General features: G+C 50.2%; 1 protein-coding gene across 1 annotated transcript in view; it reads right to left on the reverse strand.

The window, feature by feature from the left end:
* USP47 (ubiquitin specific peptidase 47) overlaps window positions 1–14,729 on the reverse strand; it is a 107,396-nt gene that overhangs the window by 79,604 nt on the left and 13,063 nt on the right. The window contains exons 2-5 of the mRNA XM_075326721.1: window positions 4,589–4,780; window positions 3,235–3,348; window positions 777–930; window positions 571–667 (exon numbers count right to left, since the gene is read on the reverse strand). Coding sequence (XP_075182836.1) covers window positions 571–667; window positions 777–930; window positions 3,235–3,348; window positions 4,589–4,780 — 557 coding nt within the window. The remainder of the gene's footprint in view (window positions 1–570; window positions 668–776; window positions 931–3,234; window positions 3,349–4,588; window positions 4,781–14,729) is intronic.

The raw sequence follows: 14,729 nt of genomic DNA on the forward strand, positions 1-14,729 counted from the left end.
AAATATAAAAAATAGTATCAGGCCCTGTTCACATCATTTTTGGTCTTCTATTCAGTGAATAAAATGTGAAAGCTTCTAGTGTATCCACAGTCCCCCCCCCCCCCAAAGTGTCTCTTCTTGGCTTCCACGTGGCCTGAATGTGTCAGTACATTGTATCCTCGCAGTGTTATATGTCATTTTATTCCATATATTTACAAAATAGAATACTGCAGTTTAATTCCCCTCCACCTTCCAAAACCCCCCACCCTTAATGAAAGTCAGTCACCATACGTACAGCGAATATATTAGCATATCTCGCAGGCTTCCTCAGAGGTATACATGGCAAGATCATCCTTAATCCCCATATATCCATAAGGGCTATTTAGGGGCATCAGATGTTTACAGGCTTTTAACGTCAGGCTCTAAACTAAAACGGTCCTCAAAGAAGGACGTGGTGAGAAAATGAAGCCAAATCTACTCGAAGTGGACCTTTTTTTTTATTGCCCCATTATACAGTGATTGAAATGTATCACACCAAATCAGAAGCCCCTTTCAATTCCCTCATAAAAGTGTTTAAAGGGCGATACTGACTTGTACAGGGCGTTCCGGAACTCCGGCGTCATGAACAGCGTTTGGAGGAGGCTGTTCAAGTAGCAGGTCATGGCCTGATTCACTAATCCCACATAACCTGGGGAGAGAAAGAGGAGAGTCATCAGGACCGGGCACCGGGACCGCTGTCTGCCTGTAATACACAAAACTCGCTGACCAGACGAAGGCGTATAGAGAGTCAGGATTACCGGTGTCAGACTTGCTGAGAAGTGAGGAATAGGAGTAGTTCTGACTGACATAATCACTGGTGCAGCCCACCGAGCCATCTCTGGGGAGGGGGCCGATGAACTTCTCTTGGGTGCTGTCATCCAGACCGCTGCTGTCTGCCGTTCCAGACTCATCCTGTAACAAGACAGAGAAGATGAGAGCGTAGAGGAGGCTTCATGACACTAGTGATGAGCGGGCACTACCATGCTCGGTACTCGTAACTAGTGATGAGCGGGCACTACCATGCTCGGTACTCGTAACTAGTGATGAGCTCACTAGTTATGAGTACTGAGCACCCGAGCATGGTAGTGCCCGCTCATCATTATTTACAAGTACAGAGCACCTGAGCATGGTAGTGTCTGTTGATCACTAGTTACGAGTACTGAGCACCCGAGCATGGTAGTGCCCGCTCATCACTAGTTACGAGTACCGAGTACCAGAGCATGGTAGTGCCCACTCATCACTAGTTACTAGTACTGAGCACCCGAGCATGGTAGTGCCCGCTCATCACTAGTTACCAGTACTGAGCACCCGAGCATGGTAGTGCTCGCTCATCACTAGTTACGAGTATTGAGCACCCGAGCATGGTAGTGCCCGCTCATCACTAGTTACCAGTACTGAGCACCCGAGCATGGTAGTGCCCGCACATCACTAGTTACGAGTATTGAGCACCCGAGCATGGTAGTGCCCGCTCATCACTAGTTACGAGTACTGAGCACCCGAGCATGGTAGTGCCCGCTCATCACTAGTTACCAGTACTGAGCACCCGAGCATGGTAGTGCCCGCTCATCACTAGTTACGAGTATTGAGCACCTGAGCATGGTAGTGCCCACTCATCACTAGTTACGAGTATTGAGCACCTGAGCATGGTAGTGCCCCGCTCATCACTAGTTACGAGTATTGAGCACCTGAGCATGGTAGTGCCCGCTCATCACTAGTTACGAGTACTGAGCACCTGAGCATGGTAGTGCCCGCTCATCACTAGTTACGAGTATTGAGCACCTGAGCATGGTAGTGCCCGCTCATCACTAGTTACGAGTACTGAGCACCTGAGCATGGTAGTGCCCGCTCATCACTAGTTACGAGTACAGAGCACCTGAGCATGGTAGTGCCCGCTCATCACTAGTTACGAGTACTGAGCACCTGAGCATGGTAGTGCCCGCTCATCACTAGTTACCAGTACAGACCACCCGAGCATGGTAGTGCCCGCTCATCACTAGTTACGAGTACTGAGCACCTGAGCATGGTAGTGCCCGCTCATCACTAGTTACGAGTACTGAGCACCTGAGCATGGTAGTGGCCGCTCATCACTAGTTACGAGTACTGAGCACCTGAGCATGGTAGTGCCCGCTCATCACTAGTTACCAGTACAGACCACCCGAGCATGGTAGTGCCCCGCTCATCACTAATTACGAGTACTGAGCACCCGAGCATGGTAGTGCCCGCTCATCACTAGTTACGAGTACTGAGCACCTGAGCATGGTAGTGCCCCCTCATCACTAGTTACGAGTACTGAGCACCTGAGCATGGTAGTGCCCACTCATCACTAGTTACGAGTACTGAGCACCTGAGCATGGTAGTGCCCGCTCATCACTAGTTACGAGTACTGAGCACCTGAGCATGGTAGTGCCCGCTCATCACTAGTTACGAGTACTGAGCACCTGAGCATGGTAGTGCCCGCTCATCACTAGTTACGAGTACTGAGCACCTGAGCATGGTAGTGGCCGCTCATCACTAGTTACGAGTACTGAGCACCTGAGCATGGTAGTGCCCCGCTCATCACTAGTTACCAGTACAGACCACCCGAGCATGGTAGTGCCCGCTCATCAATAATTACGAGTACTGAGCACCCGAGCATGGTAGTGCCCGCTCATCACTAGTTACGAGTACTGAGCACCTGAGCATGGTAGTGCCCGCTCATCACTAGTTACGAGTATTGAGCACCTGAGCATGGTAGTGCCCACTCATCACTAGTTACGAGTACTGAGCACCTGAGCATGGTAGTGCCCACTCATCACTAGTTACGAGTACTGAGCACCTGAGCATGGTAGTGCCCGCTCATCACTAGTTACGAGTACTGAGCACCTGAGCATGGTAGTGCCCGCTCATCACTAGCTACGAGTACAGAGCACGGTAGGTTTCTCATGAATAGTGATGAGTGGGCACTAAATGTTAATACATAGCCTATTCTTATTGCTAATGACCCATAGAAAAACATTCCTGTATATGTTGCCCCCAGGTGACCATGCGAACTACAGCCACCGTGCAGTGTATGTAATAATGTGAGCACTAATGTAAACGACCATTACTTGGATGTTGGTGTTGTATGAATAATGTATAATAAGGGGCAGTGAAGATTATGCCACCAATGCAATTCACTGCCGTCCAACTGCCCCTCTACCGAATAATGCTGCAACGCTACAGTATAGGGCTCCTTACAGAGGTCAGCTGCGGCTGCTCCCCGTTCTTATCAGTTAGCTGGAGGAAATTCTTCTTTCCAGCCTCAAAGCCGGCATCTAGCAACGTCTGGTTCTGTGCGGCATCCAGCTCAGCCTGAAATATCAAACACCAGATTAATGCAGATAATGGTGATGACCAGCAGGAGAGTCTGATCACCTCCGACCACCAGGACCACGGATATGCTAGTCTGCTGTAATAAACTGAAATAGCAGCACCAGGGCGGACTGCACATGTGAACAGAAGGGCTACCTTCCCAATTATGTGGCCATTGGCCACGGCACATGGTTTGGGCTGCAAAAAGATGTGAATTACCCCGGGTCGGAGTCCGGTTCTGCGTCAGCATCTCTCTGCGCAGCATCCTGGGTGCACTTAATAGGCACCTGCAGAAAAAAGTGAACAGTGCCCCGGTTCGGCTGTAACAGACTGGAAGAGACGCAGAAACTAGGATAGTGCATAAGCTATAGACGGTGAACAGTGCAGACGAGAGCGCAGAACAGTGCAGACGAGAGCGCAGAACAGTGCAGACGAGAGCGCAGAACAGTGCAGACGAGAGCGCAGAACAGTGCAGACGAGAGCGCAGAACAGTGCAGACGAGAGCGCAGAACAGTGCAGACGAGAGCGCAGAACAGTGCAGACGAGAGCGCAGAACAGTGCAGACGAGAGCGCAGAACAGTGCAGACGAGAGCGCAGAACAGTGCAGACGAGAGCGCAGAACAGTGCAGACGAGAGCGCAGAACAGTGCAGACGAGAGCGCAGAACAGTGCAGACGAGAGCGCAGAACAGTGCAGACGAGAGCGCAGAACAGTGCAGACGAGAGCGCAGAACAGTGCAGACGAGAGCGCAGAACAGTGCAGACGAGAGCGCAGAACAGTGCAGACGAGAGCGCAGAACAGTGCAGACGAGAGCGCAGAACAGTGCAGACGAGAGCGCAGAACAGTGCAGACGAGAGCGCAGAACAGTGCAGACGAGAGCGCAGAACAGTGCAGACGAGAGCGCAGAACAGTGCAGACGAGAGCGCAGAACAGTGCAGACGAGAGCGCAGAACAGTGCAGACGAGAGCGCAGAACAGTGCAGACGAGAGCGCAGAACAGTGCAGACGAGAGCGCAGAACAGTGCAGACGAGAGCGCAGAACAGTGCAGACGAGAGCGCAGAACAGTGCAGACGAGAGCGCAGAACAGTGCAGACGAGAGCGCAGAACAGTGCAGACGAGAGCGCAGAACACTGCCAGATCGCTCCCTCAAGAGACTGTTATTACTAGAACGGGAACTTCTGGTTAATCCGGGTGCATCCTTGTGTGTACATGGCTCCATACAGGAGGGCCGGGACACTCACCATGTCTCCATTAGCACATTTCAGGCTAAACGTCCCGGTCACGTAGCCCACTTTGCCGGCCACATCCACATACAGTTGGCGCACGGTGGTGGAGGCCGGGAGGTTCAGCGTGATCCGCTCATTGATGGTTTTGCAGCTGGTGGTGTCCTGCACTATGCACAGCACTCGCGGTTCATCAGCAGCATTCTCAATCTGGGAGAGAGAAACAAAACCAAAAGTGATTCACAAAGATAGAAAAGGTGCGGCTACGGCAAAACATCGCACTGTCCGGGCACAGGGGGCGCTCAGCGACTCCACAAAAAGAAGAGGACTTTACCATATTCAACTATGGACTCCACAGAAGCCCCAGTGACCGGAAAAAGGCCCCTGTCCTGACTGCTAAGAGTTTAGCTACTCCTCGTCACTCGGTTTACAGAGTTGTTGTTTGTTTATTTTTTTTTAATATATTTTACAAGCACTCTTATTGACTGTAGACCGGAGGGGGTCTGGATCATGAGACCCCACTGATCACTCAAAAGACTCATGAGAAGCGCACAGCTCTTTAGTGCACACAGAGTGGATTATGGACTCCATATAAAGCCCAACGTGTGCGGCGCAAGGGGGGGATGGCGCCACACTCTCTGGCGGCAGAGGGTGGGGGAGGGGCACACTCTCCGGCGGCAGAGGGTGGGGGAGGGGCAACACTCTCCGGCGGCAGAGGGTGGGGGGGGGGGCACACTCTCCGGCGGCAGAGGGTGGGGGGGGGGCACACTCTCCGGCGGCAGAGGTGGGGGGGGGGGGGGGCCACACTCTCCGACGGCAGAGGGTGGGGGGGGGGCACACTCTCCGGCGGCAGAGGGTGGGGGGGGGGGGGGGCACACTCTCCGGCGGCAGAGGGTGGGGGGGGGGGCACACTCTCCGGCGGCAGAGGTGGGGGGGGGGGGGGGCACACTCTCCGGCGGCAGAGGGTGGGGGGGGGGGGGCACACTCTCCGGCGGCAGAGGGTGGGGGGGGCACACTCTCCGGCGGCAGAGGGTGGGGGGGGCACACTCTCCGGCGGCAGAGGGTGGGGGGGGCACACTCTCCGGCGGCAGAGGGTGGGGGGGGGGCACACTCTCCGGCGGCAGAGGGTGGGGGGGGGCACACTCTCCGGCGGCAGAGGGTGGGGGGGGGGCACACTCTCCGGCGGCAGAGGGTGGGGGGGGGCACACTCTCCGGCGGCAGAGGGTGGGGGGGGGCACACTCTCCGGCGGCAGAGGGTGGGGGGGGCACACTCTCCGGCGGCAGAGGGTGGGGGGGCACACTCTCCGGCGGCAGAGGGTGGGGGGCACACTCTCCTCCGGCGGCAGAGGGTGGGGGGGCACACTCTCCGGCGGCAGAGGGTGGGGGGGGCACACTCTCCGGCGGCAGAGGGGTGGGGGGGGGGCACACTCTCCGGCGGCAGAGGGGGGGGTGGGGCACACTCTCCGGCGGCAGAAGGGGGGGGGGGCACCACTCTTCGGCAGGGGTCTTTTGAGCGTTTGAGGGGTGTCTCACCCACCATATGTTGCACCAAACATTCCAGAAACCAAGCAGAGTTATTGCATCACACACATTATTAGTGTTAGCACCAGGAGCATGCGGCAGAGCACTCGGGCAGCGAACTCCAGGACAGGAAACTACCTGAGCAAACTTCTTCTTCATCTCATTAAAGATACTTTGTCTGCAACTCCAAAACATCCCCTAGGGTAGAAACAAGGTGATGACATTGGTATCCCCGATTAACACCAGGTGCACCCGTAAATCCGAACTGTGACCCTAAATACAAGCACTTTTGCAGTCTACTGTGTAGTAAAATATTTACACATCTTTCATTTGTTCCCCGCTATCTGTCTTGGTGACCGACCACCGCTGCGGTCTGTCCTGTGATCACTGCGCTGTAGCGGGCTGGGATTAGAAGGTACCAGCGCACACCAGCGATCCAGGCCAGCTGCTAAGCAGCACTCACAAGCTCATTAGAAAAGAGCTTGATGGTGGTCGGTCACAAACGGGAAGTATACCAAAGTGTTAAGATGTCGAAAATTACTCAAAATTTTAATAAACCGTAAAATAGAATCACAAGCAATATCCAACAATACACATCTATGTAGAAGGGAAGAACCCTTTAAACATTTTAACCCCTTGATATGAGAATAGGGGGGGGGTAATGATGATAAAGTTTAAGCCAAAGACTGAAGCAGGGGCCCAAAGGGGGAACACATGCCAGGGGTGAACGCTATCAATAATATATAGGGATTCTTTGCTGCATGTACCCCTTAAAGTGGGCTTGTCCCCTCATTGGTATTCCTAATGAAATAACAGTTCTTAGAGCATTGCACCTCTGTTATTCCTCCTGGAAATATATTAATACATAAGCAGGGGGTGCAACCAGCTAGGTGTGTGACCCTACATTGTCGGAGATGGTAAGAATCGCTTGAACAGTGTCAGACTATGCAAGGACACCCACCTGTCAAAATATTTCCAGGAGGAATAACTGAGGAACAGCTTAATGCAATGGTATATGAATTGTTATTTCATCGGGAATACCTTCATTTAGCAGCAATCCCCTCTTTATGGCACCCACATAGGCAAGGGCTGGTCACAAATATCACAGTAGGCCTAGGAGGCAGCGGCCGGTCTCGGCTAAGCTCATGGATCAGCCGTGTAGGTGACAAGTGACTGAGGCCCCGGGTCACATTTTCCTTTTCAGAGGAGTAAATGATTAAACAGAGACTTTTATAACCACGAAGATCAAGAAATACAAAAATGACAAATAAAAAAAACACCTTGAAGGATCTATAAAACTGAGCAGATCCAATATCCGGAGATGGATCCTGCGGGCCGGGACCTGACGGGGCACAGACTGCGCCCCTGTACCTCAAGAGCCGCAATCCAGCGCAGGCCTCGGACTTTACACAATCAATATGTTTTCCCATCGCCATAGATACGCGCTCCGCAGTGATGTTACACCATGGCGGTATTCATTACTTTGCAGGGGATCTGCAGGTCTATGCACAGCGGCAGCGCTCTACACAAGGGTCACCCTTTAAAGTGCGACTTTAGCATATACCGTATTTTTCAGTTTATAAGACACACCCCAAAGTTAGAGCAAAAAAGGGTATAATAAAGAAAGAAAAAAAAGGGGTCTGTATTATAATCCAGCTGTGCCTGGGCAGCGGCTGCGGGGGGTGAGGGCTTCAAAAAAATAGCGCCCGGAGTCAGACCGTGTGCAGACTGCGCTTCCGGCTTAATGGCAAGCTGAGATCTCATCTGCGCACGCGGCACCTCCGGGTGCCATTTTCCTTAAGTCCGCTGATGGGAGATCAATCGGCTGGAGGAGGCATGTGGGCAGATGAGATATTAAGCCGAGGGCTCCATATGCGCACACGCCACCTCCGGGCACCAATATTTAAAGTCCTCACCGCACGACCCGCAGCGCCGACCCAGCGCCGGCAGCCTCCACAGTCGCCTCCGCCTCAGCGCCAGCAGCCTCCGCAGACCGCCTCAGCGCCAGCAGCCTCCGCAGACCGCCTCAGCGCCAGCAGCCTCCGCAGACCGCCTCAGCGCCAGCAGCCTCCGCAGACCGCCTCAGCGCCAGCAGCCTCCGCAGACGCCTCCGCAGACGGCGCACAGCCTCCGCAGCATTTCCCCGGCCTCCTGCGACCCCTCTCCACCACCCCCGCTACATTCAGAATTTAATACGCACCCCTCACTTTCCTCCCAAATTTTTGGGTGGAAAAGTGCGTCTTATAATCCGAAAAATACTGCAGTTTGTACTTTGATCAAATCAGGACTTACCAAGATCATGTCGAGAAGCTGAAGACCGATCCTGATCACGTTAAGCAGCCAATTGGCTGGATGAATTTGGGGCGCATCTTGCCTTGCAAAACCCTGCGGCTGTGATGACCGCTTTGCGTAAAAGCTGCGATATTGCCGTCTAAATGGCTGCGTTATTTGTACACAATGTATATGGTCATTGCTTTGTTTTCATGCAGCTGCCAACATTTGTGCACCCGGTTCTTACGGTCACGATCATTTCCAGTACAAAGCAACCAGAGTTGCCGATGTCTCCGGTCACCAACGCCATACGGAGAACTTTGCATTAAAGTTATAAAACTACAGACTTTGATTTAGAAGCTCAATTTTGTTTAATTAATTTTAAAGAGAATCGCGGAATATCCCTACAGCAGCTCGGGGTGGGTGTGAGCACACGGACCAGAAACGGACCCCCCAATTATCAGATACATTTATATCCAGGCCGGAGCTGCGATTTATCCCAAGACCCAGTTCTCGTAGTATGAGTGATGCCGGACATTTCAGCAGACTGCCGTCATAGCTTTATATAAGCCCTCGAGCCAATGATCCGTGCCAAGTGTGACACCACCGTGTCAGCCGCCTCCGCTCTCATGGACACCGGGGTGTGTGCACTTGTAGACCATTTTCAGTCTGGGAATATTAAATAAAGCCATGGCTAAATTGTAACTCAGCTTTCCCAGACCCCTGAGCAGCAAATAGAAGAACTAACAATGCAAAACGTAGCGGAAGTCTTGGAAAGTTTAATGACGGATCAAATACGCTGCTCTCCCAAAATCGGAGACGACTGATATTGAAGTCCCCAAGTAAGGCGTCCATTGCAGAAGGTGGGGGTCCCCCTAGGTGACCGGCAAGACGACGTATATACGATACGACCCATGTAGCAGCTACAACACCAATGTGACGTCGCGCAAACACTACGTGCCTTCAGGTTTATATTACAGGGTTGTCAGAGGTCAATAATTCGGGTCTGTGACACGGGACCCCCCCCCGCCTATAAACACATTTTATAAACGTTGGGTCCGACCGAGCAGAAGATTACATAAGTGGCAGTATGCATTACAAACCCCTGAGGGCCGTCATGCTGCCAGTCACACGGCTCCGTCTACCAAAAGACACACCACTGAAGGTCACCAGGATCGTCCACAACAGCAACACGGGGCAGCGTTGTGGGGGACAAAGCCTCACGAGAGCAATGACGAGAACTCACCTGACTGAGGATGATGAGTCTGAACTCATCTTTAGATTTGGAACAAGACAGGAAGAGGTTGATGAGGAACCTCAGCAAGGAGAAGCCCGAGCCTGGAGTCATGTGGCTCATATTCGGCACTTTTCTCTATGGCCAGAACGCCCACCGTGCGGCCCGAGCCTGCCCACGAGGGCATCTTTCACCATGTCAAAAACCGGAGTGCCGATGAATGTGTGGTCTGAAGGTAAGTGACCTGGACGTCTTCTCGGGAGTGGAAAGCCGGGATTTACTTCCTGTTCCCCAGTAGAAAGTTTCTTGCTCACTCGCTCCTTATCTGTAAGACTTTGAGCTGCGCTCTGTGCAATATAATGTCCGCTATAAAACACGTCACCGGGAGGACGGAGAAAGGAATTTAAACTGCCGGCTGCAGAGGGAATGGAAAGATTATGAGCAATGCTAAAGCCTGCCCGTGACCTGGAGATCACCGAAAGGACGAGAGGCTCACAACCCCGAAGGGACAAGCTAAACTGGTGCCCCCCCCAAAAGGGACAAGGCATGAAGCTCCACTGCCAGCATCGCCCCTCCCCCCAAAAGGACAGGACATGAGATTCTGTGGGATCCTCCACCCCTAAAAAGGGAAATGTCACGAGGCTCCGCGGTCGCTCCTCCCCCAAAAGAACAGGACGTGATGCTCCGCGGGTGTGTGTGTGCACCTTGGGTCATTGACGTTCTGGGGTGCAGCGTTATGGCCTCTACACAGCGACTTAGCTGATCCCATAGGTTTTCTATGGGATTCAGGTCAGGAGAACGTGCAGCTGCACAATTTGAGGTCCCCCAGTCTCCAGCAGCCGATCCCTAATGAAGCAACCTCAAGGTGGAGAATTGCAGTCCATGAAGGTTAAATTAGACCCGTGTTGTTCATGCAGAGGCACAATGACTGGATTAATGATGTTATTCCAGTAGTAAGAGCTTGTCACTGTACCATTCACAAAGTGTGGGGCCGTTCTGTACTGACTAGACACATCGGCCACACTAAACACCACCAAAGGCTTGTCTGGTGACAATAGTGGCTGATGCAAAGCGCTCGATGTCTTCAGCACCGTTGGCGACCATAATTTCTGCTCAACGTGAATGGACTTTCATCAGTGACCATGACTGAGGCCCACTTCTCCCTTGTCCAGCGTAAATGACGTCAATGCCTGGTGGTGTGGTCAGGTACCTTGTAGGTCGTCTAGCACGCAGACCACGCTGATATAAATGGTTTTAAATGCTCGGACGTGAAACTTGGGAGCCGCTCACCTTCCTTAAATGTGCCTGGAGTTGTGACAATCATTATCCGGATCCAAAAGGGCATTGTTCACAAAGAAGCGGTCATCAGTGCGGGATGTGACCAAAGGGCGACCACTTCTCTGTGCTTCTTCCAGTCTCTCAGTGTCTATGCACAACCTGCTGGTGACACTCTGTGATACGCTAAGCTCAGTGGCCACTTCTGTCTGAGAACATCCTCCTTGAAGCCTTGCAATGGTGCAGTGCTGCTGATCAATCGTCAGGTGCCATCTTGGTCTCTGGATGTCAAAACGTGAACAGCACAATGAGGAGGAGGACGGTTTAACACCAACTCTAAAAACTGAACCCCAAAATGTATATCAGTGATTCATGGATCAAACACCTTCTGTGAATTCTGCCATTAAGCTCTTTGTTAGAGAATAGCAAGTTGTGAAAAAGAATCCTGAAACATTGAACAGTTGGACATGAGCATCCAAAAGGTTAGAGGTCACCTGACAAAGGTTAGAGGGCATTATTGGATCATCCTGAAATGTGTTGTCACCATTGAAATTATTCCTGAATAATGAAGTATTCCTCCAAGAAAATGATTGTGTCGCACTCCAATGATCAAACAGGCTCAGTGATGGCATGAAAGACGCGTTTCGGCCCCTACAAAGTCTTCATCTGGAATAGCTATGAAAACTTTTTTTTTTTCTTCAAATAAAACACATGTACTGCGTGCTCCACAATTATATAGAGAGAGAGGATCAACGGGGGAGGGTGTAATTGAGGGGTGGAGATAATTAAGGATTCAAAACACACCCTCAACACCTCTTAAAGGATTGCACAGAGGTGCAAGGATTTTTTTCTCCCTCCCCCTCAACAGTATGTTAAATGTAGTACATAATATAATTAAATGTAGTATATAATATATTGCTACACTTAGCACGGCGCTAATCTGTCCCCTGTTCCCCTTTAGGAGAAAATTGCTATATTCCCAGAAAATTATTGCAATTACACATTTTTATTTCGTTTGTGAGTATTGGAACAAAACAAAAAAAAAAAAAAAACCCACACACAAAAAAGGCAAGTTGGAAATAATTGTGTACAAAACTCCAAAAAAAGAGCTGGACAAAACTGTTGTCCCCCTCATGTTAATATTTGGTTGCACCCTTTACAATAAATAGCTGCAATCAGTCGCCTCCTATAACCATCCACAAGCTTCTTACTCCTCTCACCTGGGATCTTGGACTCTTCTTTATAAACTGCTCCAGGTCTCTCATATTTGAAGTCTTCTTGAGTCTTCTCTTCTCCCAACAGCAATTTTCAGCTCTCCCTAGGTGTCAATGGGATTTAGATCCGGACTCATTGCTGATACTTCAGAACCTTCCAGTGCTTTGTTTCCATCCATTTCTGGGGCTTCAGGGTGTTTGAGGTCATTTTCCTGCTGGAAGACCCCTCACCAAGGAGGCACACCCAGTTTTCTGACACCTCCTTTGGTAATCTTCAGATACCATGATGTCTTGCACAGTCAAGACACCCAGTGCAGGAGACCGGAAAACAACCCCAAAACATCTGACCTCCACCATGTGTGACTGTAGGTCCTGTGTTCTTTTCTCTTTAGGCCTCATTTCATTCTCGGTAAACAGTAGAATGATGTGCTTTACTAAAAAGCTCTATCTTGGTCTTAGGCTATGTGCGAACGTTGTGTACAGTTCACTGCAGAAATTTCTGCAGCGATCTGAAGAGCACATGTGCGCTTTAAATCGCTGCAGAAATGTCCGTAGTGAAGCCGATTCCATGCGCTCTGCCTGCAGCTCCTCCCATAGACAGAGCAGGAGCTGCCGGCAAAGCGCACGGAAGAAGTGACATGTCACTTCTTTTTACGCAGCGCTTCGGCAGTAGCCGAAGCGCTGCGCTCTAAAACGCCACATGCGCACGGCCCCTGCACAATCTCCATAGACTGTGCAGGGGACGCAGGACGCATGCAGTTACGCTGCGCTACAAAGCGCAGCGTAACTGCATGTATTTGCGCAACGTGCGCACATAGCCTTATTTGTCCACAAGACTCTTTCCCAGAACTATTTTGGTTACTCACCTCTCTGTTGGCAAACTGCAGTCTAGCTTTTTATTGTGTGTCAGCAGTGGGGTCCTCCTGGGTCTCATCCATAGCATTTGAAAGATAATTCACGCTGACACTAATGCCCCTCTGAGCCTGCAGGTCAGCTTGAATTTCTTTGGAACTTGATTGGGGCTTGTACACCATCTGGATTATTCTGCATTGCAACCTTTCATTAACATTTCTCTGCTGTCCTTGTCCAAGGAGATTAGCTACAGTGGTATGGGTTTTAAACGTTGTTCACAGTGGACAAAGGAACATCAAGATCTCTGGAGATGGACTTGTAACCTTGAGACTGTTTATATTTTTCAACAATTTTGGTTCTCAAGTCCTCAGACAGTTCTTCGCTTTCTGTTCTCCATGCTTAGGGTATGTGCGCACGTTGCTTTTTACCTGCTTTTTACCTGCTTTTTTGCTGCTTTTTCTTCTGCGCTGTTTAATGCCAAAATGGATGTGTTCTTCTATTCAAGCAAAGTCTATGGGAATTTGGGTTTCTTGTTCACACTATGTTGTTCAAAATGCTGCGTTTTTGTGGCAGAACTTTGGTCAAAAACTCAGCTTTTCAAAGAAGCAACATGTCAATTGTTTTTGACATTTGGGTTTTGCACTGCAAAGCTGAGTTTTTGACCAAAGTTCTGCCACAAAAACGCAGCATTTTGAACAACATAGTGTGAACAAGAAACCCAAATTCCCATAGACTTTGCTTGAATAGAAGAACACATCCATTTTGGCATTAAACAGCGCAGAAGAAAAAGCAGCAAAAAAGCAGGTAAAAAGCAGGTAAAAAGCAACGTGCGCACATACCCTTAGTGTGGCACACACAGACACACAATGCAAAGATTGCATAAACTTCTCCCCTTTTTATCTGGTTTCAAGTGTGATTTTCATATTGCCCACATCTGTTATTTGCCACAGGTGAGTTTTAACGATCATCACATGCTTGAAACAAAGTTGCTTAACCACAATTTTGGAAAGGCACCAACTATTTTGTCCGGCAACATGTGTAAATTGCAATAAATTTTCTAGAACAAGGGTGCCAACACTTTTGGCAATAACTGTAAAATATATATTATATATACACAAACGCACACAATCCTATAATCTAGGAAGTCTGATAATTTGCCCCTGGTTCTAGTGACAGATTGCAATATAATTTCACAAGATGCAATGAGGAAATTCCTCCGGTGAATACAATGTAAAAGCAGCAGGTTCCCTATTAACATTTTAACTGCCAGCTTTCTACCTTAAGACATGGAGAGACGTCAGCCGATATCCAGTCCTATCATCCACATACACTATTATCTGGACATTAAGTATTGTGGGTCGATTTCCCAAAAATTGCCATAAATTGTCCCTGCGGCGTGCACCACAATGCTCCCATAGGTTTCAACGACTCACCTGCGACTTCCACTGCCTACTAGGTGTCATCACATTCTCTGGTTCCGACCATAGATTGTATCTCCATAGCCGGAAGTAGCAAGACAAGTCATCTGCCGAGTGTCGTATGTAAAAAGAAAAAAAAAAAAAAAAAAAAAGAAAAATCCACCATAGATTATTGGAATCTCCCTCGCTAACCCACAGCCATAAAACCTCTAGCCCTATATGTATTTCTCTGCCAGGAGCTACATTTTAGTGGGATACGTCGCTTTAATTCCTGAGCAAAGTACTGATCGCTGACAGCTCCGGCCGATAGAGGGTTAAACCTTAAAAGGGAACCTGTCACCACTTTTTCGGCCTATAAGCTGCGGCCACCACCA

The sequence above is a fragment of the Anomaloglossus baeobatrachus genome, chromosome 10 (genome assembly GCF_048569485.1).
Source record: "Anomaloglossus baeobatrachus isolate aAnoBae1 chromosome 10, aAnoBae1.hap1, whole genome shotgun sequence".
In the NCBI taxonomy this organism is placed as follows: Eukaryota; Metazoa; Chordata; class Amphibia; order Anura; family Aromobatidae; genus Anomaloglossus; species Anomaloglossus baeobatrachus.